The sequence below is a fragment of the Falco cherrug genome, chromosome 10 (genome assembly GCF_023634085.1).
Source record: "Falco cherrug isolate bFalChe1 chromosome 10, bFalChe1.pri, whole genome shotgun sequence".
In the NCBI taxonomy this organism is placed as follows: domain Eukaryota; kingdom Metazoa; phylum Chordata; class Aves; order Falconiformes; family Falconidae; genus Falco; species Falco cherrug.
In genome coordinates this window covers 25,759,100-25,786,783 of record NC_073706.1, presented here as the reverse complement: position 1 = coordinate 25,786,783, position 27,684 = coordinate 25,759,100, and the positions used below count along the sequence as shown (strand labels likewise).

The 27,684-nt window shown below is 53.3% G+C and overlaps 1 protein-coding gene across 1 annotated transcript; it reads left to right on the top strand.

The window, feature by feature from the left end:
* The first annotated feature begins 84 nt into the window (after positions 1-84).
* PAX6 (paired box 6) lies at positions 85-25,867 on the top strand. The gene is given in 16 exon segments (XM_055722904.1): positions 85-218; positions 4,308-4,420; positions 6,894-7,036; positions 10,437-10,513; positions 10,849-10,903; positions 13,570-13,700; positions 14,600-14,641; positions 14,735-14,950; positions 15,542-15,673; positions 15,675-15,708; positions 19,980-20,138; positions 20,946-21,028; positions 21,297-21,447; positions 21,591-21,688; positions 23,757-23,907; positions 24,765-25,867. Coding segments are annotated over 12 exon segments (1,293 nt in total). The 5' UTR covers positions 85-218; positions 4,308-4,420; positions 6,894-7,036; positions 10,437-10,513; positions 10,849-10,893; the 3' UTR covers positions 24,851-25,867.
* Positions 25,868-27,684: the final 1,817 nt, after the last annotated feature.

Sequence of the window (27,684 nt, the reverse complement as noted above, 5' to 3'; positions counted from 1 at the left end):
CTGTCCGCCGTGACGTCACCAGGGCGGCCCAGCCAATGGGGGAGGCGCTGGCGTGGATATTAAGGGAAAGTTAGTGCAAAGGCAGCACCCCTCTTTTGCTGTCATTGACATTTAAACTGTGTGGCAGGTTCTTGCGTGGAAATTGGCGACCGGAGCCGCCAGGTGCCTCCTCCCGGCCGCGGGACCGCCGCGCCCCGGCCCTCCGCGCCCGCTGACAGGTAACGGCGCCGCACGCCCCTCGAGCCCCCGACCGCTCGCCCCGACGCGGGGCCGCTCCCTGCCGCCCGCCCGACGGGAGGGGCCGGACACCCCGACCCCGGGCACCCCCACCCCGTGGGGGCAAGGCGAGGGGAGAGGGCTGCAGCCCCGCACAACAGGTGGGGGGGGGGGCGCGGGGGGAGGGAGCAGTTCCGGCCGCTGCCCACCCGTCGGAGGGGGCGGCGGGGGCGGCCAGTGGTGCGAGCCGCTTCCCAAACTTCCCTCTCTGCGCGGGCGATGCCGCCCCCTCCGCTCCCGTACCCCCCGCCCCGTGACCCGGGCCCCCTCCCGCGCCGGTACCCATCCCAGGTGGCGGGGGCAGCCGCAGGTTACCGCGCCCGTTGGGGGGGCCCGCTCCCCGCCCCCCCGGGCCCTGGAACAGCCGGCTGCCGGCTCGGGCCGCGGCCCCGCGGGTTGCCTGGACGGGGCGGGAGCGGGGCACGGCGGGTCGGGCGCGGCAGGCCCGCACGCCCCCGCGGAGGGGCGCGGAAAGGCGGGCTGGCGGTGGGGAGGCGGGTTGTCGTCGGGGGCCGCGTCCCGGCCGCTCTTCTCTTGGTAAGGCCGGGGACTCGTCGGTCGCCGCGGAGGCTCGGTCGCCCCGCTCGGGCTGGGGAAGGTCCGGTAGCCGAGAAGCCACTGCCTCTCGGCCCCTAAACTCAAGCTCGCCCCTCCAGCGCTGGGTGCCTCTGCTAAATGAGGGCGTCCGTGGGAGAGAGGGATCCCCTGGAAAGGTCGCTCTTCCTCCGAAATAGCACGAAACAAAATAACAGCGTAAAATCTAAAACACCGCTCACCTGTCCTCGAGCATCTCCAAATACTCCTGACGGTGCGTTAGCAGGAACGCTCCCCGTGATGCTTCGCTAAAATATAACGGTAAATGGACATTCTCCTTCAGTAATAAATCAAACACCATCTATCTCAGATCCTCCTCCCTAATTAGAGATGTTTATTGGAGATGGTGTTTATCCAGCTGTCATGCCGAGAAAAAGCTGTGACATAATTACCTCTGACCAGATAGTCTTTTATATGCATATCTCGCTGACATATAAAGCAATCGGTTTGCATTAAAAATGACAAGATCAAATGTTGATTTTAGTCGATATAATAATATTTCTGGTCATTAAATTAATTAAAATGCAACTTTCAGGCTCTCCAAATTACGAATCCTGCGATTTAAACCTTTTTTCTTTTTAGGAATTAAATGAGCGGCTCCACCAAAAGGATGGGCAGCGGGAAACGTACCCTGCAAACTTGCCGCGATAAATCAAATATGCCAGCTAAAAGAAAAAGAGCCCTCGACCCCTCAGCTTAATAATGCAGCTGACGTGAAGCCGAGGAGTTTCTCTATCGGTTCCTCGTGGTTTGCCAAATTTAGGTTTTGCTGCTAATTCGAGAGGCCAGGAGAGCCCCAGGTGGGGCAGAGGCGAGAGCGGGACACACACACCCCCAACACCACACCACACCACCCCATCCCCCACCCCCCCGCTTTAACTGCGTTATTTTGAGCCCGCACCTCGGTGCTGGTGCCTTTGGTTTTGTGGCACTGGCAGCGCCTGCGGAACCATCTGCGCGGGGCTGTGAGCGAGCCCTGATAAGCCCCGAATTACTCTGTAATTGAAAATATATTTTTGGGAAAGGCTGGTTTTACAAATATCAGGGGTGTAGGCTTTTGATCCTTTCTGCTGCCTGTGTTCTCCAGTTGCTAATAAAACTCGCATTGAGCTCCTTAGTGGCTTGATTAACAGGCAGATTAACTGTTACTGGGGTTTTGAACAGCTTGTCCCAATCAATAGCATTTAAAAAGCCCGTCAGGATGCGCTAAGCTTCCACCACCATCACCCCCCTTCTTTTCTGAAGGCTTTTCGAGCGGGGCCGGTGGCATGACACATTTCACACACACACACACACACATATATATAAAATCAAAGGCTTTCTCGTACAGAAAGATGTATATTCGCCTTCCAGTTTCAGAGCGACTTCGGCAGGGTCCAGAAAGCCTTTTTTTATCCTGCCACACAAAGCTGTGCCTTATGCAAAAGGCCAACATAAAAGAGGTTAAATCGATTCCAAACTTTCTGCAGATTGTTTATAAACTAGAAAAGCTCCACTTAACTCAGTGTCCTGTGCATTATAGGTTTCAAACACTGTCTCTACATATACAAATAGGCATTAAGTGTCCTGAAGGCAAAAGCATTGTAGTCTAAGACGTCAGGATTTGTGTATCTCTTCAGTTTTAGACCGAACTGGACAAGAGGACTTTAAGCATTTTTATGGGTATTAAAAAAGGTAGTTTGCAGCCCAGATATTAATACAACGAGACGATACTGGAGTCTCTAACTCAGCACTTTCTGCTTTCAGCACCTAACAAAATACGAAAGGGAAGCAAAAGCTGCTGTTTAACACAAATCAATACCCAGACACGAGATCATGTAAAAAAGTGAAAATTATTTTAATCAGGAAAAACAAACAAACAAAAAGCCTTGCCATATATAATAGTTACTTACCTTTTTTTTTTTTTTTTACTTTTTTTTAATTATTATTATGCCCATTTCTTTTTTCTTATTGTTTGGAATAGTTAAAAAAAAAAAAAAGGCGGGGGGGGGAAGAGAAAAAACAGATGCAGAAAAATGCTAGTTACAATAATCCTGTGCGGATTTTAAAGTAGCAATCTTCAAAGGGTGCCTAGGTCCATGCCGAGAGCCAGGGCCGGGGCCGCGGGGTCTCACGGCTCAGCTTGGGCGGGCGCGGGTGCCGCCGGCGCAGCCCTCAGCCGTCGGGGGGGCGGTCTGCGCGGGCAGGAGGGCAGGGCTTTGGGGAGAGGGGAACGCCGAGCACCTCACGGCGCTGCTGCTCCTCTCGCCTAATTAAAAAGGCGAGCGGAGCAGTTTTAAAAGTCAAAAAATCACCTTCCTAAAAAAAACCCAACAAACAGTCAAACAAACAAAAAAAACCCACCAGAAAAAAAATAGAGGAAAAAGGAAAAACAGGCCGAGCGGGCCAGGAGGGCGGCAGCCTGCTCGGAAGGGCGAGCGGCGGCTGGAAAGCTGCTAGGAAAAAAAAAAAAAAAAAAGGAAAAGAAAAGCCAGCGCTTCCCTCGGAGGTATCCAGGCACGGCAGCCCCGGCAGGTCCCGCTTCCCCGTCGGGCACCGCCGCCGCGGAAGGCTGGGGCTGGGGGCCGGGGGCCAGGAGGCGGCAGCCAGGGCCGGCCGGGCTGCCCGGTCCCCCGCGGGGCGGCCGAGGGGCAACCGGGCCAGGGGCGGCGGCGGCCGTGGGGCCGGTCCGGGGCCGGTCCCGCACAGCCCCTCCGCGCCCGCCACCGCGGGCGGAGGTAAAATGGCGGCGCGGAGCCGGGCCGGACCTCGCGGGGCTCGGCGGCGGGACGGACCCGGCTCGGCGGGACGCGACGGGGCGGGCGGCCCCGCACGGCCCCGCGCACGGGCGCGCGCGCCCACCCTGCGCGCGCCCACGCGCGCGCGACGCCACGCGCGGCCCCGGCGGCCCGCCCCGCTGCTCTTTCTTCCTCTCAACTTTCGCTCGGGGCTCCCGCTCCACCGCCCCCCCCCCCCGTGACGTCACCGCCTTCACCCCTGCCCTCCCCTTCCCTCCCTGCCCGGGTATTTTTTTTTTCGGCTGGGGGGGGCGTGAAAAGTTTTTGGGGGGGGAGGGAACACAAAGCCCGCTGCGCCCGAGGGGAAAATAGCAACAAGATTACGGCTGCTTTATTCTGGCGAGGAGGCGTAAGAAGGTGCTAATCCAAGGGGTGGCTAATTGAGAGCTTGTAAAAATGATATTTGCCTGCAATTTCGGACAAAGTGGTTTCTGTCTTTTCCCCCTTTAACGCCCCGTGAATGAGAGTTAAAAAATAAATCGCTCATTTGCTAGAGAGGGAGTGCAACGGGAAAAAAAATCAGGAGGAGAAAAAAAAAAATTAAAACCCACGGTCACGACTGACTCCAGCAAAAGGACTAGATCCCAACTTTTAAAGTCCCTTTGGAGCCTCCGAGATGGTGCGAGCTGACAAACCGCAGCCTCTCTCTCTCGCCTGCAGGATGCGTGCGGCGGGGCGGCCGGCCCTGGCCAGCGGCAAGTAGGAGCGCAGGCGGGCTGCGGCGCGGGACGGCTGGTCGCCACCCGCCGCGGGGGCTGGCCAGCGGGACACTGGTGCGTATTTTCCCTTGGCCCTTCTTTTCGGTTCTCTTTTGTCGCTCTGAAAGATCTGGGCGCCCCCGAAGTGATGTTTGGCGGCGGGGAGGGTGACCTGGCGGCTGCCTGTACTTTGGGAAGTTTTGGAGAGGAGGAGATGAGGGAGCGCGGGGAAAGGGGGGGCTGCCGGGGGGAGGGGGCTGCTGGCCGAGCCCCCAGCTGTGGCAGAGCTCCCTTGGGGTGCCCCACGGCCGGGGTGCCCCCCCTCTGCCCTGCCTTACCTTCCGGGGAGATCCCATCACACCCCAATGCTCCCGTACGTCCATGGCGATATTCGGCTCCGTTTCTGTAAATATGCATGACTCGGGGAAGGAAAAAATACCCCAAAAAAACCAAACCCGCAGGTCGGCTCAGGCCTGGCCAGGGCGGGGGGAGCGGCCCCAGTCCCGGGCTGCGGCAGGTGGGGCCGCCGGTCCTGGGGCAGCAGCGCCGGGCTCTCCCCGCCCGCAACCACCGCCGATGGGCCTGGCTCGGCCGGTGCCGGCCTCGGGGGAGGGCCGGGGGGAGCCTGCCCGCCACGGCCCCTGACCCCCGGGAGCTGCCCACCGGGCCGGAGCGGGGCGCCCACCGCCGCACCCCGGCGTCGGGGCAAGGGAGCCGCGGCGGAGGGGTAGGCAGCGGCCTCCGGAGAGCCCATTTTGTGCCATTGGGGAGCTGCGGCAGCTTCTCGGCGGGACCGGGGATGACAGTGCATGACGGCCGGGCAGCCCATTATCCTGCTCCCATTGAGGCGCCCTTTCACTCACATGCAAACTCCTTGGCAGAGTCGTTTGTCTCCTCATTGTACTTTATTTAAGAATGCAATGGTTGTCAGGGCTCTTATTCAATTTCAAGATACTTTATTGATGAGCTTTGACTTTTAGCACTTTTCACATGTCAAGAGAAGTCAAGTGTATGCGGCTACGACTTCATTTTATGCTTTGCGCGTTCATACTCTCCACTTTTCGCGGTGGCTCTTGGAATTTCTTTTTCCTGTCTCTTCTCCCTCTTCCCTTTCTTTTCCCCGAGACTTTTTTTTTTTTTTTTTTTTTCTTTCCCCTGTGCAGACCCCCCCCTCCCCTCTCCCCCGGACCACTCGCCATAACCGATTGGGACACCCTGAGCTCGGACTGGTGCTCCCAGTGTAACCTTAAATGCATGCGCTGAGGGGTTGCTTTAGAGTTTACTGAGGTGTGTCTTAATAGTCCGGCATTCAACAAATGTACTTGTGGTGTGTGGTCAGAGCAGCAAAGTCATTTACTTACTTTCCCCCTTGAGTTTCTGGCAGCCAGTGAAGGGGGTCCCTTTACGAAAGGCGGGGGGGGATGGGGGGGGGGGGAAGCCCCTTCAGCCGTCGAGCACAAAGCAGCGGCGCTGCCCAGCGCCCGCCGCAGCCTGCCGGGCCCCCCCGCCTCCATGTGTCTTAAAAAAAAAAAAAGAAGAAAAAGGAAAAAAACCCCGACAACAACACGAAAAAAAAGAAAAAGCCCAAACCAGCCCTGCAGCCCTTAGTCAACAAATGGCACGTGGGAGAAGTTTGTGTGAGTGTTTGGTAAAGGACTCTTCAGGGCCTTTCACAAGAGCCCTCAATGCACAAAGTAAATGGTGTATTTGCTCTGCTCTTTGCCGGCCGGGCAGCGCCTCCCGCTCCCCGGCGCTGGAGCGGGGAAGGGGGGCTGCCGGCCTGGGGACCCCGGCCCTCACAAAGCGCCTGTCTCCCAAATATTTATGTCTTTACCATTTGAATGTTATTTTCCCCTTATCTCCATTGTCGGACCGGAGCGAACTGTTTAAATGCAAATTGACCTCCCTCCCCCCCCCCCCCGCCCTTTCCCCGCCGCAGCCCCCCCCTCCCCCCCCGCCCGGCCCCCTCCCCCGTCCCGACCTGAGAACGCGCCGGTCCCCGGCTCGGCGGCGGCGCGGGGGGAGGCCGGGCGCGGCGGCGGCGGAGCGCGGGGCCGGGGCGGGCGGCGGGCGCGGAGCCGGAGCGCGGAGCCGGGAGCCGGGCCCAGCGCATTCATATTCAAACGGCTGGGCCAATTGAGCCGGGCCGGGCGGCGGGCGGCCAATCGGCGGCGGGGAGGCGCTGGCGGCGCTTTGCATACGGCAATATTTCGTGTGGGAGCGAGCGGAGCATTTGCATGTTGTGGAGTGATTAGTGGGTTTGAACGGCGGCCCCGGCTCGGCCGCATTTCCCGCTCTGGTTCAGGCGCAGGGAGGAAGTGTTTTGCTGGAAGATGATGACAGAGGTCAGGCTTTGCTAATGGGCCAGTGAAGAGCAGTGGAGGCGAGGCAGAGACCAAGGCACACATACATTAATACACTTGAACCATCACCAATCAGCATAGGTGTGCTCTGTCTCTCTCTCCCCACTTCACTCACACACTCTTTTATCTCTCGCTCTCCAGTCACTGACAGCCCATTTTATTGTCAATCTCTGTCTCCTTCCCAGGAATTCAAGATCATACAACCAGCAGCTTCAGTGGAGAAAAACTATTTTGCTGGCAACTCTTTTTAAAGCACCATCATTTCAAATCAGTGCGCTCTTAAACTATTGACAGGAGCTTTGACAACAAGACAGGATGCCTCATAAAGGTGAGTGCTCATTTCTTGTCCCAACTTCTCCCTCCTTGCATTTTAATATTTAGGCAGGGCTCGCTCTCTCCCCTCCTCTCTCTCTCTCTCACTCTCTCTCTCTCATATTCCCATTTGCATTCCGGAGAGCTTCCCAGGGAACTTTCCAGCCCAGGAGCTCACAAACTTTCTGCCTTTCACATGAGCCCGTGTCCTCTGGAAAAGCTAAAGCATCTGACTCGGAAACCACTGCCAACACCAGCAGCAGTAATTCCCACGCAGCGTTGGCTGGGCAGGGAGACCACAAGCGCCGGTGCCCGTGCTGCCGGTGCTGCCGGTACCCCAGCTCGCCGGGGCGGCGGGACCCAACGCGGGCTCCGGCCCCACGCCACGCCGCGTGGGAGGGAGGGGAGCGGCGCCTCGCTACCCCGGGGCGGGGGGGGCGTCCGCGGCTTCTGCTTTGTGCTCCCGCGGTGTCGGTTAGCCGAGGATCACCCGTGGTGGTGGGGGAAAAAGAGGGAGCGAGTAGCCGAGAGAGTTGCGTGTGGGAGTGTGTGTGGGAATTAAAAAAATATAGTCACATCCTAGGCCAAGTCAGCTCCCAGGCGCGGTACAGGCGGGGAGCTGAGCGGAGCTGAAGGGCTGTCAGCTTTAATCAGCCACCCGGGGATCCTCCCAACTTGTCCCTAGTGCCGGCAACTTTCCCAGCTCCGGCGCGGGAGAAGCGCCGGGGGCGCGGAGCCGCCCGCACCGCGCAGCGCGGGCCCCGCCGGGCGCCCCGCACCGCCCTGTTCCTCCGCCGCGCCGGGCGCGCCCCGCTCCCCGCTCGGGCAGCTCTTTTCCTGCCTTTTTAAATCGAGATGCTGCAAAAAAATTTTTTTTCTTTAAAAAAGAACTAACCTCGCTTATTTTTGCAAGAGCCACTTCATCACCCCTTTGATCCCCCAGCCCTGCGATGCCCCCAGTATAGCAAAGCCTTTTTTTTTTTTAAGAAGTTGCAAACTCTTCGCTGTAGGGAAGGAAAAAAAAAATTACTCATTTGCTCCTGGGAAGCACAACAATAAACTTGATTCCTTTTTCCCTCGCAAGTGCAATTGGAAAAAAAAATCTGGATTTGAATTTAACCTTGTAACGCTTTGCACGGAGGTGTTACATGGACGCGCAGGGCAGGAATAATTTCTGGAAAGTTTAAAAACAAACTTTCTCGAATGATTAAATGTACCTGGCAGAGGCCGTTTTGGAAAAAGACAGCAACGTCCTAGAGACGAAAAGTGACTGCATCTTCTCCATTTTAGGGACATAAAATGATAAAAGTGGCCCTTGACAATAAATGTTTATAGCTGCTGACCTTTTCCAACGCCTAATAGTGAACCGATTCGTTTTTATCTTTCTCTCATTTGCCCCGAGAATGCGAAAGTTTGTCATCTTAATGTCTAATTGCGGTTTCACCGGGAGAGAGGGGGGGGAAGCTATCCGCCGTCAGATGATAGCAAAATTTCGAGATTAAAAACCGACTGGCAGCTTAGGCCGGGCCTATTAGGACAAACATTCCCCTCCTGGCTGGGGAGCCGTGCGGGTCCGCAGGTCCCTGCGGGGAGCAGCGGGTGCGGGTTACGGCAGGAGAGGGGCGAGTTTGCGATCGTGTGGCTGCGGGGCCGGCGGGGGCGGCCGGGCCGGGCCGGGCCGGGCTGGGCCGGGGGGTGGTGGAGAGCAGCCCAGCAGCCCCCTCGCTTCCCCTCACCTTGCTGCAGCACTCGCCTGCCCTCGCCCTCTATTGTAAAATGCTTTCGGCTGTGTTTAGGGTTTGCTTTGCTTTTGTTTCGTGGCTTTCCCCCCGCTCCTTTTCTCCCTCTCTTTTTTTTTTTTTTTTTTTTTCCATCCCCCCCCTTTCTTTTAAATCCACTCATTCTCATTTCTGAGGTCCGTGTTGGCAGAGCTGAGGGCTGGAATTGTAATGGTGGCTTGCTGGATGGCTTCTTTAACCCCGTAGGCCCCACGTTTACGAGTTGTGCGTGAAATATGTGAGGAAATTGTGTCTGGAGAAGTGGGTTTCCCTTTCGGTGTGTGTCTATGCAGACGTGTTCGGTGTATTAAAGGGATGGCTTCACGTTCAGCTCAGCTGAAGGAGATATCGCCACGTCTCCATTGAAGTACAGTGTAGCTTGCTCTGTTGCTAATCAGGTAGCTCTCCAAAGAGCAGTAAATATTTACCAGCTAAAGTCTTCATGCTGCGAGAAAGTACTTGTTTGATGTTTATTTTTATGGATTTAAGATTACTAAAAGCTACTTAATAAATTATACCGTGGCTAGTCCTGAATGGGGAAACGTGCCTCTTTGAATTCTCCATCATATGCAGGAAGAGTAAAATTAATATTCATTATAGGCGCAAAAGAAAGAGAATGAGTATTTTTAGGCGAAAAAAAAGGGAGAGAAAATGAAGGCTGCGACTATTTCATTATTTTACCTCCTTTTTTTTAGCAACCCCCTTGAATGGGCTCTTTATTGTAATTGTCCCTCCCCAATTGAGCACCCCACTGAGCTGTTGTATCTTTTTACAACCCCTAACAACTCGCACCAGTAACACAATTACCGCCAGATATTTATAACGAGAAATTACTTTTCCATTTTCACCCGCGACGATTTCGAATAAATACATGGGGACGCATAAATAAATAAATAAGTGGCCCGGGGGGGGGAGGAGGGAGGGAAGGTGGCGAGAGGAGGAGAGAGGGAGCAGGGGAAGGAGGGAGGGAGCAGGGGAAGGAGGGAGGGAGCGGGGTGGGGGGGGGGGGGAAGAGAAAAAGGCGCTGGGGACTGTCCAGGCGCTGGGTCAAGGCAGGCACTAATGAAGGGAGAAGGGGCTTGTTTCTCTGCTCTTTGTAAGTTGGAGGGTTGTTGGTCCGTTGAGTTGGGAAGCTGCGCGGCCGGTTAAGGAGCCTGGGTTTCTGCACTCGGGGTTTGGGTAGAGGAGCAGAATGGAGGCCATTGTTCGCTTTCTGTAGGCTTTGTTTAACAGTTCTCACCCCCTCCTGTTCTTACTTTTTAAAGCAGTGAGGCGAGGTAGACAGCGTGTGTCACAGTACAGTGAAAAAGGGGAAGATCTAAAGACCAAAAAAGAAGTTAATCACAAGACGGGGAGTTTGGGGGAGAAAAAGTTGCTAGTGCCGCGGGGAAAGGGCGGGGGGGGAAAAAAAATAACTCGAGAAAATACCCGGAGGTAAAAATGGAGCCCCGCTCCCAGCAGGCAGGACAGCCGGCCGAGCACACACACACAGACCCCCCCCCCCCGCCTCCGCCGGTGCCCGCGCAGCCCCCGCGCAGCGCAGCGCCGCCCGCCCCGCTCTGCTCCGCGCCCCGCACAGCACACACCTTCCCGGCGTCGCTCCGCACTTTTTAATGTACTTCTTCTGCTTTGTCCTAGAGGGAAGACTTTAACTAGTGACACGCAGATGTGCGAGTCCCTAAATTGTATGAGAGGACAGTCCACCCCGCTTTCAGGCAAGTTTAAAAACATGACTTCGGACTCTCTTTGTGATTGTTGTCACTCCACTTAATACACCACCTCAGCGAAGGGCATTAACGACGAGGCAATACGCCACCTGCATGCAATTAAAACGAGAAACCACTTGGCGGGTTGCTTTTCTTAATTTTTTTCGCGTGTTAGGGATGCATATGTACATTTTTTGCCCTGAGGTATTAAAGCCCCCAAATCCTTAAGCTAATCGGGGGAAGACGCCTAAGGATAACAAAGTAAGCCTGTGAGATATTAGCCTCTCTGCAGCTTAACGGTGTGCACTACCTCCCCTGATTAACGCCTATTTTATCACTGATAGACTGCTATAGGCGAGCCCCGTGGGATACTGCTCTATCAGCCCAACATGCAGAACAGTAAGTGACTCCGCGCCCCTTCGCGGCCGCGGAGGGCAGGCGGGGGCGGCCGCGGGCGCGCAGGAGCGGGCAGGCAGCCTGGGGCCGAGGGCCCGCTCCGGGGCGGAGGGGGGGGGTGTGGGGGGGCGGCTCCGCCGGGCGCGGTGGCCCCTGCGCGGCCGGGAGCGCCGCCCGCCCCGTCGAGGCGCGGGTCCCGTCGGGGGCGGCGTGGACGGGGCCGGGAGGGCTGTCACGGCTGCGGGGCCGACGGGGCTCGCCTGGTACGTGGCCCAGGCCCTGCCGTGTGTCCTCCCTGCTCCGCAGAGGGAGCTGGGCAGGGAGCAGCCGCTCCGCGCTAGGTGCGGTTCCCCGCCACCTCCTGAGTTTATTTGCTTCCCGGTGCTGCTGATGTATTTTGTGGATTATTAATATTTTTTGGCCTTTTTGTTGTTGTTATTGCTGACGTCGTTTAAGACCTGGCCGAGGGGCCTGCGCGGCTTTCGGAGGGGAAGGCACTCGCCCAACGCGGGAGCGCAGGGGAGCGGGGTCGGGCGCGGTGGCCGGCGAGGAGCGGCCTCTCCCTGCGCTCCGGCGCAAGGGGCTGCGCGGAGGTCGGGAGGGACCGGGGGTGAGGTCCCAGCCAGCCATGAGCAGGCCCCATCTCCTCGGGACGCGGATCTTCCGTGGGGTGGGCTCCACGCTGGGGCCCCGCGGGCGCGCTTATCTTGCGCGGGGCAGCAGCTGCGAGGAGCGCAGGCCGAGTTGTGCGGCCCTTGCGCGAGGCGGTGGGCCCCCACCCCGTGCTTCTCCCGGACGTCGCCGGGGATGCACGGCTCCGGGACCCCTTTATCATCCCCCCGCTGAACCGGTGAAGAAGTTGTGTCCCCGTGTGAGAAGCATCTGGAAAAACACAGGTTTTGGGGGTTTCTCAGGAAACCTCGGGTGGAGCTGGCTTTTTGTTGGTGGTTTTGTTGGTCTTGGCTGGTTTGGGTTTTTTTTTCCCTTCTCTTTTTTTTTTCTTCTTCTTTTTTTTTTTTTTTTTTTTTTTTTTCCGGGGCCTCTGCGTGCGTGTCCGTGCGATGTATTTTCATTTATCCCGAGATAAAACCGAGCCCCAGCAGCCCGGGGAGGGCATCACCTGCGCCTGGCGGGGCGGCGGCGGCTGCCCTTGGCCGTGGCGTGCCGGGGGTTTATGGTAATGGGGGATGCCTGCACTCGGCCGTTTGGGATCGCCACTGCAAAACGCAGAAAAGATATCATTCGGGTGAAGCCTTTATTTTGTTTAAAGGTCGCGGCGGGCTCTTCAGGCTTTGTGTTAATAACTCCTGGGTGTATATGGTGCAGAGCATCCAAATTGACACCATATGTTTTCCTATTAGATGACTAGCAATAGAATACAAGGCGCATAATCATTGCCACTGGGCGAGATCTACACCGCTCTCCAGGGAAATTATATAATGATTAAGGCTTAACCTTTTAAGTGAAACTTTGATTCTGCTTTCCCCGCTGCCATTTTTTATGTCGGCGAGCGTGTGTCCCCCCGCCCCCGAAATGGGCTCCCCGCACGCATTCACGAGGCCGGGAAGGGGGGGCGAGGGCTGGGGACGGGGCGGGGGAGTTGGAGCGGGGGGGGGGAGCACCGAGGCACTGCGCCCCCCGGCCGCTCCCCGCCGCCCCGAGCCGGGCCGCAGCCCACCGCCCCCGGGGCGCAGGCGGGGAGGGACGCGGGGCTCCTCTCCCCGCGGTGGGAAGCGCAGGTCGCGGCGCCGGCCGCGCTGCTGGGCCGGGGCGGCAAATTCCCCAGCCCCGATGTCACTTTGAATCCATTGCGCGGGGAGCGCGCCCCCTCGGTTGTGTCCGCGCAGAGCCCCCGGCTACCTCAAACCGCAGCCTCCCTCGGAGGGAGAGCGAGTAGAGTTCAATCTAGTCTGAGTGATATCCAAATGCGGACAGAAAGGGTCGTTTTATCATGCTACTATTTGTCGTGACGATGCAATTTTCAAAAGCAGAGTACTGTCATAAAGTGACACGCCTGCCACAAGTGCTCCAACTGATCTTTTCAATTAGCCTTCCATGCATGATCCGGGGCGACTTCCGCCTATTTCCAGAAATTAAGCTCAAACTTGACGTGCAGCTAGTTTTATTTTAAAGACAAATGTCAGAGAGGCTCATCATATTTTCCCCCTCTTCTATATTTGGAGCTTATTTATTGCTAAGAAGCCTGGGCTCTTGGAGTCAATTTATCAGGAGGCTCCAAAGAGAGGAGAGCGGAGACGCGTAGCGCGGAGCTTCTCCAGGGAGACCTCCAAAGCCTGGAGCTTCAGGTCGGGCACTGGCGAGGCAGCCCCTCGCCTTGCTTGTGGCGAGGCGCGCTCGGCGGTGCGGATGCAGGCAGGCTTGGTGGGGTTGGGGTTGCGGTTGTTTTTTTTTTTTTTTCTTTTGGTGGGGAGGAAGGATTTAAAAAAAAAAAAAAAAAAAAAAAGGGAAGGAAGCTACCCACGGCGATCCAGCCCGGAACATTGCTGGGGCTGGGGGCTCGCAGGCGGGGAGCGGCGGGCTGGGGCGCGGCGGGGCCGGGCGCGGTGCCCTCGGAGCGGCGGTGCTGTGCGGCGGGGCGCGGAGCGGCGCTCGGTGGCTGCGCGGGGCGGGAGCGGAGGGTGCTATGGTGGGCGCTGTGCTTCCCGCAGGTCACAGCGGCGTGAACCAGCTCGGCGGGGTGTTCGTCAACGGGAGGCCGCTGCCCGACTCCACGCGGCAGAAGATCGTGGAACTCGCTCACAGCGGCGCCCGGCCCTGCGACATCTCCCGGATCCTGCAGGTGAAGGCGGCGGCGCCCCCGTCCTCGCTCCGCTCCAGAGCCGCTGTGCCCACCGCTGGCCGCCCGGGCGCTACCCCCCACACCCACCCACCCTCCCACCCTCACCGCCACCACCACCCGCCTTCCAGCCTAATAAAACCATCCAGCCGCTTGATTGGTGCTGCAAATAGACCTTTCGACGCGTATATATCTATCTACCTTTAAAAATATTTTAAATTTTTTTTTCTTTTTTCGCTCCCCTTTATTTCCATCCGGTGGTAACCTGCACTGTCGTTACAGTTAGTTCGCTGTAATAAACTGAATTATACGGCTCGGCATAATTTCAGTTTCCTTTCCTTCCCTCCTCCCCCCCCTCCCGTATTTACTTATGATTTTGTAAGATCTGTATGCATTTGGCGTGGCTTACTGCCTTTTTTTTAATTATTTTTACTTTTTTTTTTCTTCAAAAAGGAACAAAAAAGAGGGGGGGGGGGAGGGAAGAGAGAGAGAGAGAAAGGGGGAAAATAAATTAAAACAAACCCACCCCCCCTCAAAGCCACGCTGTTTTAGCCCGGAATCTGTCTTTACGGACTCTAACGCGATCTGGCGCAGCTCAGGGGTACTTTGTAAGTGTAGGTCTGGATAACCCTCACTCACCCTGTCCCCCGCAAATACTCTTCTGAGAGCAGTGAGGACGATGGAGACTAGCCTGACTTAGCTATTGTTCGCATTAAAGGCGTATATTAACATTGATACTGAAAGAATTACGTTTTGACCAGATTTTTTTTTTTCTTCCAAATGTTTTTAAAGTATCACTTTTGTAGAGGGTAGGGCCACGAATGTAATTTTTTTTTTAAAGAAAAAAAAAAGACTCTCTAAGTAAGTTCTCATACCATTTAAGGTATATTTTTGTGTTATAGACCCATGCAGATGCAAAAGTCCAAGTGCTGGACAATCAAAACGTAAGCTTGTCATTGTTTAATGCATACTTAAACAATTTTATTTTTGTCTTGAAATTATTAATAATGTGATTTTCTGTCCGCTTCCCTATCCAGGTGTCGAATGGATGTGTGAGTAAAATTTTGGGCAGGTATTACGAAACTGGCTCCATCAGACCCAGGGCAATCGGAGGTAGTAAACCGAGAGTAGCGACTCCAGAAGTTGTAAGCAAAATAGCGCAGTATAAACGAGAGTGCCCCTCCATCTTTGCGTGGGAGATTCGAGACAGATTACTATCAGAGGGGGTCTGTACCAACGATAATATACCCAGTGTAAGTTCATGAAAAAAACCTTCCTGTGTGCCGTTTACAATGCTGGGTAGCCCTAGCGAGCCTCTGCTTCCTTTGTTTTGGTATCAGATGAGAGGATAGCAGGTTCACATCATTTGCATGTGGCAGGGTCAGACGCATTTTTTCATACAGAATCTGACAAATGCCTTTAAGGAGGGAAAAAAAATAAAAAAAAAAAATGCGGGTCACCCCTGCGCCTGGCGCCTTAGGACTGCGAGCATCAGTCAAAGCCATCACTCTGGTTTTGCAGGGTTGGGTTTGGGGTGTTTTTTTCTTTCTTTCCTTTTTTTTTCTTTTTTCTTTTTTTTTTTTTTTTTCTGCCACCCCCCCCCCCCCCCGTGGTTTGTTTGTTTGTTTGCACCACCACCAGCAGTACGCGAGTCGGGGCGGCTGGGACACGGCGGTGCGGGCCGGCCGCAGCGCGCAACCGGCGCTCGGGGAACCCCTGACTTGCGCCCAGGTCGAGCTGCCCGCAGCGCGCAGGGGGCGCAGAGGGGCGCGGGGGCTGCGCGGGTGGCTGGCGGCGAGCGGGTTACCGCACTACCATTGCCTTTCCTGTCCTTTGCCTTCCAGGTGTCGTCGATAAACAGAGTCCTACGCAACCTGGCTAGCGAAAAGCAACAGATGGGTGCCGACGGGATGTACGACAAGCTAAGGATGCTGAACGGGCAGACGGGGACCTGGGGCACCCGGCCCGGCTGGTACCCCCGGCACCTCGGTACCCGGGCAGCCCGCCCAAGGTAAGGGAAAGCCCGGCCGCCGCTCCCCGGCCCGGGGCGGCCCGGCTCGGCTCGGCCTCGCCTGGCGGAGGCGGCCTCGACGCGGGTGACCCTCGCCCGCTCCCCGACGGGCGGTGGGCAGGTTCCTCGGGACAGCGGGGCGGAGGGCGTCCCCCGGGCCGCCTCCCGGGGCGACTGCGGGCAGCGGGCCCCCGGCCCCGGTCCGGCGGTGGGCAGGGCAGCCCGGGCGCAGCCGCTGTCAAAGCCGCAGCCGCTGTCAAAGCCGCGTCCGCTGCGCCGCGGTGCCGGCGGCCGGGCGGGCTCCGGGGCTGGTCCGTAACCTCGCCCAGCAGCCCGGTAACCGGGTCTCCCGCACCCGCCCGGGCCGCCTGCCCGCGCCGGGCTCCGCGGAGCCGGGGAGATCGGTAGCTATCTCCGTAGGGCTGATTATAGCTGCTCCTCAATGGACCCGAAACAACTTTGTAAATATAGGAAACTGTTTATCCTGAAGATTAATAGGTATTTGTTGTAGGAATGACAAGGGGATAATATGAAGGATAATGGGATGTTACGTTACATACTTAAGATGGTTAATGGCTTTTTTTTGAATACGGGCTCTGTTGAGGCTCGGCTCTCCCTGGCTGTGGTCAGTCCTTTAGAAGAGGTGTCTATATACAACAACCTGCTTTTTGTTTTCACCCCGCAAGGAAAAAAAAATCGGTAACTGTGCGGAATATCTGGTACAAAGGATGTTTCTGTCACACGCAAGAATTTGTTATGGGAACAATTCTGTCGCTATGTAATTGCTCATTAGAGATCGTTTTGTTTCTCATTAAGGCGACATGAATAAGCGTCTAGTTGAAGGAGACAGCTGTAGAAATGTTCCACAGGAGACCTCTGGACACGATATGGCACCGCTTGCCAATTAGACATGTCAGTTTTAAGAGAAGAAAACAATCTATGAAGGACACTAGAAAGATAGAGCGGAGCCCTCGCTTCCCCCCACCCCCACTTTGGTGTTTTTTGTTGTTGTGTTGTTTGGTTTTTTTAAAATTTTGTTTTGCCCGATGTCCCCCCTCGGAGCCGGGACGGCTCCCGCCGACAGCCGCCCGCCGGCTCGCCCCTACCTGCGGCGCTCGGGGCCGGGAGGGGGCTGCCCTGCCCCGTTGCCCGCACCCCTGCCCCGGGCCAGCGGCCCCGGGGCTCCCCGTCCTTCCCTCTCCGCCTCGCACCCGAGGGCCGCACCGCGGAGCGGTGCGCACTTTCCGCCCGTGCGGCTCCAAACGACCTGGGCGCTCTCCGTTCCCGCCGGTTGTATTTGGCTTTTTTTTTTTTTTTTTGTCAGAAAAGGCGTTAATAGAGAAATGTGGGGCGCCCCCCTGCCTGGCCGCCCCGCCGCAGGGCGCTGCCCCCGGGCCCGGCTCCGCGCGGTGCGGTGCGGGCACACCTGGGGCCGGGAGGCCGGCGCTGCGGCGGAGGCGCCTGTGCCCGGGGGAGGTGGGGGAGGTGTCGGTGGAGCTGCTGGGGGCTTGTGGTGACCCCTTCCCGTGGCGTGGGGGTGAGCGCAGTTTCCGCAGGGGCGGGAGGACCCCGGGAGCCCCCCTCCCACAGCGCAGCCGGGATAGCGCGGTGCGGAGCGGCGGGGCCGGAGGTGCGGGGGTGCGGAGCCAGGAGAGGCGAGGGGGAGGCAGGCAGGCACTTAGAACATCCGCATCGCAAAATTAAAATTAATAAAATGGATTTCCTCTGGAATATTCATGCTCCCTCTAATGTTTTTCCCTTGCAGGGGTATGTTACTGGATTTTAAGAGTCCATTACTCAAAAAGCATAAGGCGAGGTTAGGTCTCAGAGGGGTACAAATATGGTCTCAATCTGATAAACGCCATGCAGCAGTGAATAAAATAATGGATACATGAGGGCTGACAGAACAAAAAGAGACATCTCTATCCGGGAGAAATTCTCCAGTGATTTAGTGGTTTTAGGGATCACCGAGACACTGTTTCTTATCTTCCCCCCCCCCCCCCCCCCCCCTTCTCTTATAAGACTAAAGCCTTCTATAGGATTTAGACACTTTCTCTTTCAACAGATGCTACAATGTTTTGATCCCAGCTCTATAGCTGAGAGGTGCCGCAATTGGTTTGCTATCTTTTTTTGCTTGTTTTCCGCCTCACTGATTAAGACACTAAGAAACTAAGGAATGATTTTATTTCCCAGCGTCTTCCCCCCCCCCCCCCCTTTTTTTTTTTTTTTTTTTTTTTTTTTTTTCCAGGAAACAAATCCTATACCCAGCGTCAGATGGTCTGGCTATAGGATAATAGGGACGGACATTCACTCGCTTTCTTACGGATTAGGTCTGGAAGGTGGAACAGCCCTATTGAGATCGCTTCTTTTAGGGGCTTTTAAAATAAAAAAAAAAAGGGGGGGGGGGGATGTTTTCTAAAAAGAAGTATCTCAGTTGTCCGTCGCCGGGGTTTTAAATGGTGATAGGCGAGTTTAGGTGAAACTTTCGGCTGGATGGGGGGGGGAAGCGCGGAGCGCAGCGAGGAGGCTGCGAGCACCCGCGGCTGCAGCAGTTGGGAAATCGGGGTGGTGGCCCGGGGAGCGGCCCCGGGGTGCCCTGGGCTCCCCGGCAGAGGCAGGCGCTGGGAGCCCCGGCCCCGCGGGGGCAGCCCCCCGGGCCGCTCCGTGCGGACAGTGATGGATGGGGGCGGTGGCGGAGGTTACGGCGGCCCCGCGGCGGGCGGGCGCGGCCCCCGGCGCTGCCACCGGCGCTTGGCAGGGCGGCTGCCCCGGCGCGGCGGCCCTCGGCGGGCCCGGCGGCTTTGTGTGCCCTGAAAGGCGGCCCCCCCCGCTATTCACCCGCCGCCGGCCGCCTCAATGGGGCTGCGGCCGCCCATATGGTCACCGCGGCCGCTGAATCCCCGTGTTTAAATGGGGGAGAAAGTTCGGGTTTTAAAACATTTCAAAGTGGTTGAAAGGGTCCCACCAGATCCTGTCACAATTCCCCCCGAGCTTTGAAGGCCGGGGCCATTGTTCGCCGATTATAAATGATATTACTTTAAAGTTGATTTCCCACAATATTTAAAGGATGTAGCGGGAGTGTCGCTATTTATTTTTGCCGTAACTTTTCAAGAGAATTAGCATAAGCAGCCCATGCGTTCCCCCATCCCGTCTCCCCCTTTATGCGACATCAAAACGCCTGGAAAAATATGCTTTGAAAGGAGAGGGAGAGCTAATGTCGGGGACAAGGACTTCTCCGCCTCGGCGGCAGCGCCCGTGCCCTCGGGCCGCGGCGCCCGGGGGTCCCCGTCCAGCCCCGCCGGGCCCGGGCTGCCTCCCCGCCGCCGCCTGCAAGCGGGGCACAATGAAACTTTCCCCTGTTTAATGACAGAAATTACATTAAAAGTGGTGGAAATGCCCTAATTAAAAACGTACCACTTCAATGATATGCCAAACGTTCAGCTGCAGAATAGCATATTTAGCTAGTTAGCGAACTCGCTACTATTTCTTTTAAAATTACATGTTAAAATTTTAAAAGAAATCTTACTTTTCTCTGGTGCAACACATTACAAAGAATGGACAGTCCTTTTATCTAAATATAAAATTCCATTTTCAGCAATTATAGCCTGTTCTTGGTGATGATATAATTACAGCTGTGCTCAGTAATAGGTGTCAAGGCAATGCACACTCATACAATAGTTGAATAAAACTGCAGAACAATGCAGGCACTTCTAAATTCACAACCTTTAAAATGAAATTGACTGTGCAGAATTCAAATAAAAACTGGATAAATATTTTTTAAAAAAGATTACAAGCTTGGTTTGGTTTCTTAATAGCATTTTCTGCAAACCTATCAACATCTAATTGATTAGATAGGAATTAATGATTATAGATAATCTGAAATACTGAACATTGCTATTTTAAATATAGCAATAGGTAAATAAATGCAGCAGGCAGAGGAGACTGCCATGGCACTTCAGCAGCGATTCATGGAAAGAATCACTTTCAGGGGAAAAGTATTTTTATGCAGGTTTTATTCCAGAGGGAAAACAAAATGAAATTAAGACCAGGTGATCGGAATTCCTCATCTCCAATGTTTATCATAACACTGGAAACCGAAATGTTTCTGTGATACCCGTGTCATTAGCGTGGTGTCGCTTCGATACCCGAGAGGTTTTTAAGGGAGGGTATCAGCAAACATGGCTGAACTTGTCCCTAGTTGCCTTCTTTCTCTGATAGGGATCTTAAAACAAGGGTACCTGCGTTTCACTTTTCCACTCTCGGTTCCACAGATGGCTGTCCGCAACAGGAGGGAGGAGGGGAAAACACTAACTCCATCAGCTCTAATGGAGAAGATTCAGACGAGGCCCAAATGAGACTCCAGCTGAAAAGGAAGCTGCAGAGAAATAGGACATCCTTTACCCAAGAGCAAATCGAAGCCCTGGAGAAAGGTGAATGACATTTTCCTACGGGTGAAGCAGGAGAGGAAAGCAAAATGTGCCCTGGCTATATTAAGAGCTGAGCGGAAGCACGGTATTCATGTGCCCTGTATATATATGTATGTTATTTTAAGTCCGTGGCGCTCTCCGTCCTCTTTTATTCACTGAGCTCCAAATATTCATCGATGGCTGTGGCATCCACCGAGAAGCTGTTAAAAGGTTTTCAAAGGGAACATACTCAAGGCACAGATCATACCGAAACATCAATGTTACACCCTGGGCTCCTCTCGGGGAGATAAACCTCCTCCTGCCACCTGTGCCATGTCGCCATGCGAGGGCAGGCAGCTGGGGCTGGCACAGCCCCCCGTGCCTGCCCCCACGCTCACTGCCCATCCCCAGCGCTGCTGCAGCCCCGGGCTGGGAGCAGGTGCCCTTTTCCCTGACCGGCCTGGGCGCACCTCGCCTCTGACCCGCTGCAGATCTTTGTTCTTATTTTCTGCTGTTATTTAGGGACGTGCCATTTTGCTTCTTGGTGACAGGGTCAGAGCTGCCTTGGGGACCCCCTCAGTGGAGGCAGAAGCCCTCACTGCTGCTTGAAAGATGCAGCGTTGCACCCAAGCCTGCCTGCCCCCTTAGCGATACTCCCCAGCAGGCAAGGCGTCCTCCTTCCCAACACACCACACACACACAGCTCAGCTTTGCCTTTACAGCAATGTTTGTTAAGAGCAGTCAGAGCATAGGCAGTGCAGAAGCAACTTGCATTTTACGGTCAGCCACATTAACTCCATGCAACTAATGCAACAATATTTCTTTCTGCAGAATTTGAGAGGACCCACTATCCCGATGTGTTTGCGAGAGAGAGACTAGCTGCTAAAATAGACCTGCCTGAGGCAAGAATACAGGTACTGAATTGCTGTGCAATTATAACTGTTCTTATTTTTACGGTTACTATTCCTGGCTTCTTGGAGCACAGGGCAGCCCCTATTTATGATCGGGTATTTGTCCATCTCCCCCTTCAGGAAAATTACAACAGCTGGGGTTTGCTTTTGCATGCTGCTTTGCCGTGCTGTGAGCCAGCTTTCTATCAGCACTGCCTGGGGTGGCGGGGGGGAGCCCCACACCTCTAGTCCTTGTAGGGTCACTCACATCTGTCAAACACTCTGTTTCCAGGTGTGGTTTTCTAATAGAAGGGCCAAGTGGAGAAGGGAAGAGAAGCTGAGGAACCAGCGAAGACAAGCCAGCAACACTCCCAGCCACATTCCCATCAGTAGTAGTTTCAGCACAAGTGTTTACCAGCCGATCCCGCAACCAACGACCCCCGGTAATGCCACCAACCCACTCACATTCATCCATCCTCTTGGGGAAAAAATGAGACTCTGAGACTGTATCGCCCATTGTAACTGCGGTTAAACTAATGTGTTCATCTATCTGTCTATTCTATTATAGTTTCCTCTTTCACATCAGGTTCCATGTTGGGCAGAACGGACACAGCGCTCACAAACACGTACAGCGCGCTGCCGCCCATGCCTAGCTTCACCATGGCCAACAACCTGCCTATGCAAGTAAGTCTGGCGCTGCCACCACGGCATGATGCTCTCTCGGGACCCAGTGGCCCCTGGGGGGTGCAGCAGCATGGGTGGGGGCCCTTTCTCTGTGGGACAGGGGGTTACAGACCCACACCACGCTGCAGGGAACCTGGCACCAAAGGCTTCCCTGGCATCTGAAAAGATGCCCTATGTGAGAGGGTCACAAGGGGAAGGGTGCTGTAAGACCTGGTGCTCAACAAGTGCTTTTTCCGAATTTTAAAAGACAAAGGTCCTCAAATTTACGAGGCAGCAGTTCTGGGATGAAAAAACTCTTTTCAGGAAAAAAAACAACCAACCCCATGGTTAACCTATGGAACTCACTGATGCGGTATTGTGGAAATTGCTGCCTGAATAAGCTGCCAGAGGGATCCATCCTTCCCCGTGTAGGTAATGTGGTGGCGGCACATCAGGAACACCTGAGAGAGGGAAGGATGTGATTAGCATCAGTGGTTATGCCAGCTAAGCCAGAATTGCAAGAGCTGTCAATCCTCATGCCTGAAAGCATTAGCTGATCACCAGCTGGGTTAGGAAGAAATCTATTCCTTTGGGGTCTGTTTCTATAGACCTTTCAGATGCAAAATTCCTCCTTTTTTAATGGTGGGGTTGGCCTAGGAAGGTGCTGGCCAATTACGGGAGTTTTACAGCTTTGTCTGAGGCACACAGCATTGACCACTGCTAGAGACAGGCGAGCAGATTAGAGAGCCTGACTCCTCCGCCGTGGCAATTACGATGTTACTAATTGCTGAACCAAAATTAACCAAATAAAGTTAGAGTCTCGCAAGTTCGCAGAAAGAAATGACGTGGCTAGGTCGCTATTTCGTGACGTTGGAGGCTGGCGGCGCCGTTCCCGGTAGCAGATGACAAAAGATCAAAAGGCTGACGTGGGAGGGGGACCCTTGGGAAAGCAGGAGGCCCCTGATCCACTGCTGCCGGGCACCTGGGCCAGGGACCTGGCATGTGTGAGCCGCTCTGGAAAGTCCTGCCTATGTGGCCACCACGGGAGGATGGCCACGCGATGTCAGAGTGGGAGATCTGGCAGCTGAACAGTTGGCATCTCCCTGCGGATGCACGGCGCGTTGCTGGTTCTCCTAGAGCACAGCGTGTGTGCTCAGTAAGCGAGGCTGTTTGCATTTTTCGAGACGGTGTCTGTCAGGGAAGTGCTGACAGAGGAAACACGTGTGGACTCGTTGAGGCTCATGCACTTGGAGTGGGAATTACTCATCCCGGTTCCCGCTCCCCTGTTGCCTCCCTGTGTTGGGGCCGCATCAGCACCCTGGAGTGGGAGATGCTCCTGCTTGGTGCCTCCCTGGCACCCTCTGCCTCCAGCTGCTCTCCCCCCCAGCAGATAGGGTTTTAGGGACTGGAGTTTAGGCAAATGTCTGATCTCCTGGGATGCTGCTGGCAGGGGTTTGCTGTGACTGTGGCTCTGACAGGGGATTGCCACACATGTATGTGTGGGTTTGGGGTGACCCAGGTTCTGAAGGGGGATCAACGCGCACATGTGCGCGTTGATCCCCCTTCAGAACCTGGGTCACCCCAACCCCACACTTACATGTGCACGTACAACATGCCTGCAGATGCAGGACCAGTCCGTGTGCCTCAGCGGAGTAATTTCTAGTTACACCCCTAACAGTTTTTAGTTACACCACCAAATGTGAGATGAGATGCCAGCCCTGTCTCTGGCTGCAAATGGCATGAGACATCTTTCTTCTGCCCAGGTACAAACAAGGGCAGCGTTCAGGCTTTGGTTCCTTGGCTTAGGTAGGTAACACCATCGTTAGATGTAGGGATCTGCTCACCAAGTGTGTTTGAAAAGGTGCCGGGGACTGTCCACGCTGTTTCTGTGGACCAAAAAACCTCTGGGAAGAGGCTTCTTGGTTGAGCTCCTACATAGGGCTTTACATCTAGGTCCCAGAATTTGAAACCGAAGCTGGTTTTGGCTTGCACACGCTGCTTCTGAGGGCTGGCACATCCGTCCAGAAGAGCATAACGCTGTGTTTACCTTGGCCGATACTTAACGCTCTTTCATCCTCTGCTCCCATAGCCCCCGGTACCCAGCCAGACCTCCTCCTACTCTTGCATGCTGCCCACCAGTCCATCGGTGAATGGACGGAGCTATGATACATACACCCCTCCTCACATGCAGACACACATGAACAGCCAGCCGATGGGCACCTCTGGCACCACTTCCACAGGTGAGTGGCCTCGTACTCCCCCTGCCCTTCTGCCAGCGTGGCTTCCTTGCTCCAGCCATCAGGTTTTTCCCATGTATTTGCCGGGAGAATTCTCCCCAATGCTGGGAGAGGTCTCTGTCGGGTTTAGCAGCTGCTGAATCAGGCGGAAGATGAAAATGTGTAACCTTGCGGGCTAGAGCAGAAAGTCTGATTTTTAAGCTGCCACTGGAGGGGTAGATGAAAGACAGCTGATTAACAGAGGTGTCGCTTGAATAGCGCTACAGTGGAAAGCTCTTCAGTGAGGCCCCCATCCTGCTAAATCTTCTCTGTATACTTGATTTCTAAAGCAGCATTTATTTCACTGTTAGATTTCAGCAGCGATACCCACACCCATCACGTTCAGTGTACGTGAAAGTGTTTGCAGGACTGGGGGTGTTTTTACCGTGTCTGTTGTCAGAGGCTATTTTTTGCTAACGATTTGAAGTTCTTGAGAAGGCAGGTAACCTGTAGAAATATTAACCTATGCATAAGAAGGCAAAACAGCGTATAAAAGGGTAAGTGTCAGTGTAAGCAGGAGCAAGCCGGACACATTTTAAAAGAATAGAAATGCTTAGTGTATTTTGGGCTGAATTCCCAACTGATACAAACGAGCCGAAGCTCTGGCATTTATCTCAAAGCATGACAGTTTATTTATAACAACAAATCAGTGAGATGTGCACAGTTTTTTAAAATATACCCACCTCACCACCTGACTCTGCAGGCTGGTAGATGGCAAGCTTTAATACCAGAACACAAGCACAAATATATGAAACTATAAAGCAAAAAATTGTGCTATGTATAGAAAAACTAAAATATCCATTTTCCCCCTCAATTTTCAGGTCTCATTTCCCCTGGAGTGTCAGTTCCAGTTCAAGTTCCTGGCAGTGAACCTGATATGTCTCAATACTGGCCAAGATTACAGTAAAACATGTGTTAATTCTGTAAATGACTATATGGACAACAGTTGGATGTTCAGCAGTATTTTATAAAGGAAGAATGGCTCTCAGAGTACTTCTGTACTGCAACTGTGCCCTATGCTATAACACATGGAAAAGACTTTCACACGGACCTTTGTACACTGAAGGCATTATATCAGTTGGAACAAATCTTCATTTTGGTATCCAAACTTTTATTCATTTTGGTGTATTATTTGTAAATGGGCATTTGTATGTTATAATGAAAAAAAAAAAAGAACAATGTAGACTGGATGGATGTTTGATCTGTGTTGGTCATGAAGTTGTTTAAAAAAAAAAAAAAGAAAAGGAAAAAAAAAGAAGCCATGATCAACAAGCTTTGCCACGAATTTAAGAGTTTTATCAAGATATATCGAATACTTCTACCAATCTGTTCATAGATTATGGATTGCTGTTCCAAGTTTGTATCATTCCATTGCATATAATTAAACCTGGAACAATACGCACTAGATTTATGTAAGAAAAATATCTGTTGGTATTTCCAAAGGTTGTTAACGGCTGAAGCTATGTGCAAACAGGGGTAAAGAGAGAACTTCGATGAAGAAAAGAGTTTGATAGATAAAAGGTAGATTGTGTCTTCGATATAATCCGATTTGTTTTATGTCGAAATGTAAGTATTTGTCTTCCCTAGAAATCTCCCAGAATGATTTCTATAATAAAGTTAATTTCATTTATATTTGACAAGAATATTCTATAGATGTTTTATACACATTTTCATGCATCATACGTTTCTTTTTGGTCGGAAAGAGTTAATTGTTCTTAGATATAGTTGTACTACTGTTCACAGTCCAATCATTTTTGTGCATCTAGAATTCATTCCTAATCAATTAAAAGTGCTTGCAAGAGTTTTAAACTTAAGTGTTTTGAAGTTGTTCACAACTACATATCAAAATTAACCATTGTTGATTGTAAAAACCATGCCAAAGCCTTTGTATTTCCTTTATTATACTATTTTCTTTTTAACCTTATAGTGTGGTGTTGCAAATTTTGTTACTGTGTTAGGTTAATCTCATTAAGTTTTATTTTGAATTTATTTTGAGTTTTCAATCAGGAGGGATTCTTAAGTTTTTATAGACTTTCAGCCCTTCCACTAGCCTGTAATTTGGGCTAACAAAAAGAAGATAGGTTCATGTATCTAATTGCAGCTGAGAGCAGGAGGAGGTTGTTTATTTAGCTTGGGTTTCTGGGGACGCTCTAAATGAACTCCAGAATCCAGCAGAATTTCCAGCGGGGAGTTTGCATAGTGCCAGTCCGTGGTGGAGACGCGATGCATGCCCGTGTCTATCTGTTGTAATTATACATAAAGTAGGTATAGACACATATACACACAAATATACATGTCTGACTGCTAAAAATTGTTTTGTTAGGATGCTTAAAAAGAAAAAGAAAAACCACAAACCAGCTGTGTTTTTAACAAGCTCTTTGGGGAGAGTGAATACCATCCCTTTATATTGCCACACAGCATAATCTTAGTGTAATTTTCCATTGAACTTGTAACCTGGTTAATACCTCAATGCGCTTTGTGTGAGGGTTGTTAGTGTGGGCGTGGGTGGAGAGCTGCATGTCAAGGAATAATGAGAGAAGACAAATCAACAGGCAACAACAATGCGAGCTGGGACTGGCTAGTGAAAGCTAAAGGCCTTTAGTCACTGGCAGGGAAATCTAAACATTCCCATATCTATGAAGCTGGCTCATTGTGGTGCAGTTGTTACTTGTGATGCTGTGCTGAAAAAGGGATCTCATGATTAAAAAGCCAATGCACGGGGAGTTTTGAGTCAAAGCACAGGCATCACAAGCAGCCTTTGTAAAGCAAAGATACTATCTAGGCTGGGTATGTTTCCCTTTTGGCATATTTGTCACCACAGATAACGCTTCACTGTAAACTTGGAGTAGCAGAGTTGCGGTGCTGAGGTAGCTGCAACGCTGCAGATGAGATTAAATGCACGTAAACTCTGAATCCTTTAGGGACAAAGAGCAGCTTTGCTCAAAGCACGAGACAAACAGATAACAAAATCAAGAGCCCAAACCAAGCAAAAACGTGCAAAAAAAGATTAGATTAAAATCTTCCTTTTTAATTGATACTGGTCAGTTGTAAGTATATTTGTTATACCAGCATTAAGTAGTTTTAATTACCTGGAAGCCATCGATTAGCAAATGTTAATGAAGCATGGATTATTTTTTTTTTTTAATTTATAGATATTTTTATCAGACATGCACAGGGACATTCGAAGTTTGTAAGATACAGATAGATCGTATTAAACACCACAATAGGCAGGTCCCTTCTCGCATAGTTAAATCGATTCTGGGAACAATTAATTACAGGTACAAAAGCAGCATTTATACAGCCACTTAATGTGTTTATACCTACTAATGTAGTTTGTTATCTAAATGCCAACTTCTGCTCAACCAGGAATGGAAATGAGCTTCCCATCCCTTCCTCCCCCGAGAGCTTTTGTGCCGTGGTTGCCATTTCTGCAGGTGCCGATATGCCAGCAGAGGCAGCTCCCCATGGCTCTTCCCTGCCCTTCCCGGCTTTTCCCAGCCTTGCAGCTCCACCACCTGCAGCCCAGCCGCTGGTGGCCTCCATCGAGCCATCCCCAGCCCCTCTGAAGCCTTCTGTGGGGCTGCAGCCTCCTGCAGCCCACGCCGCTGCAGTCGCAGCCGCGCTACGGAGCGGTTGCATGTGCAGATGAACCTTGAGCTTATTTTGGTGACAGGCTAGCTAGCCGCGGTGGAGAGGAGACATTTCTGGCTCACTGGCTCATTACTGTGCCCTATGGAAGGA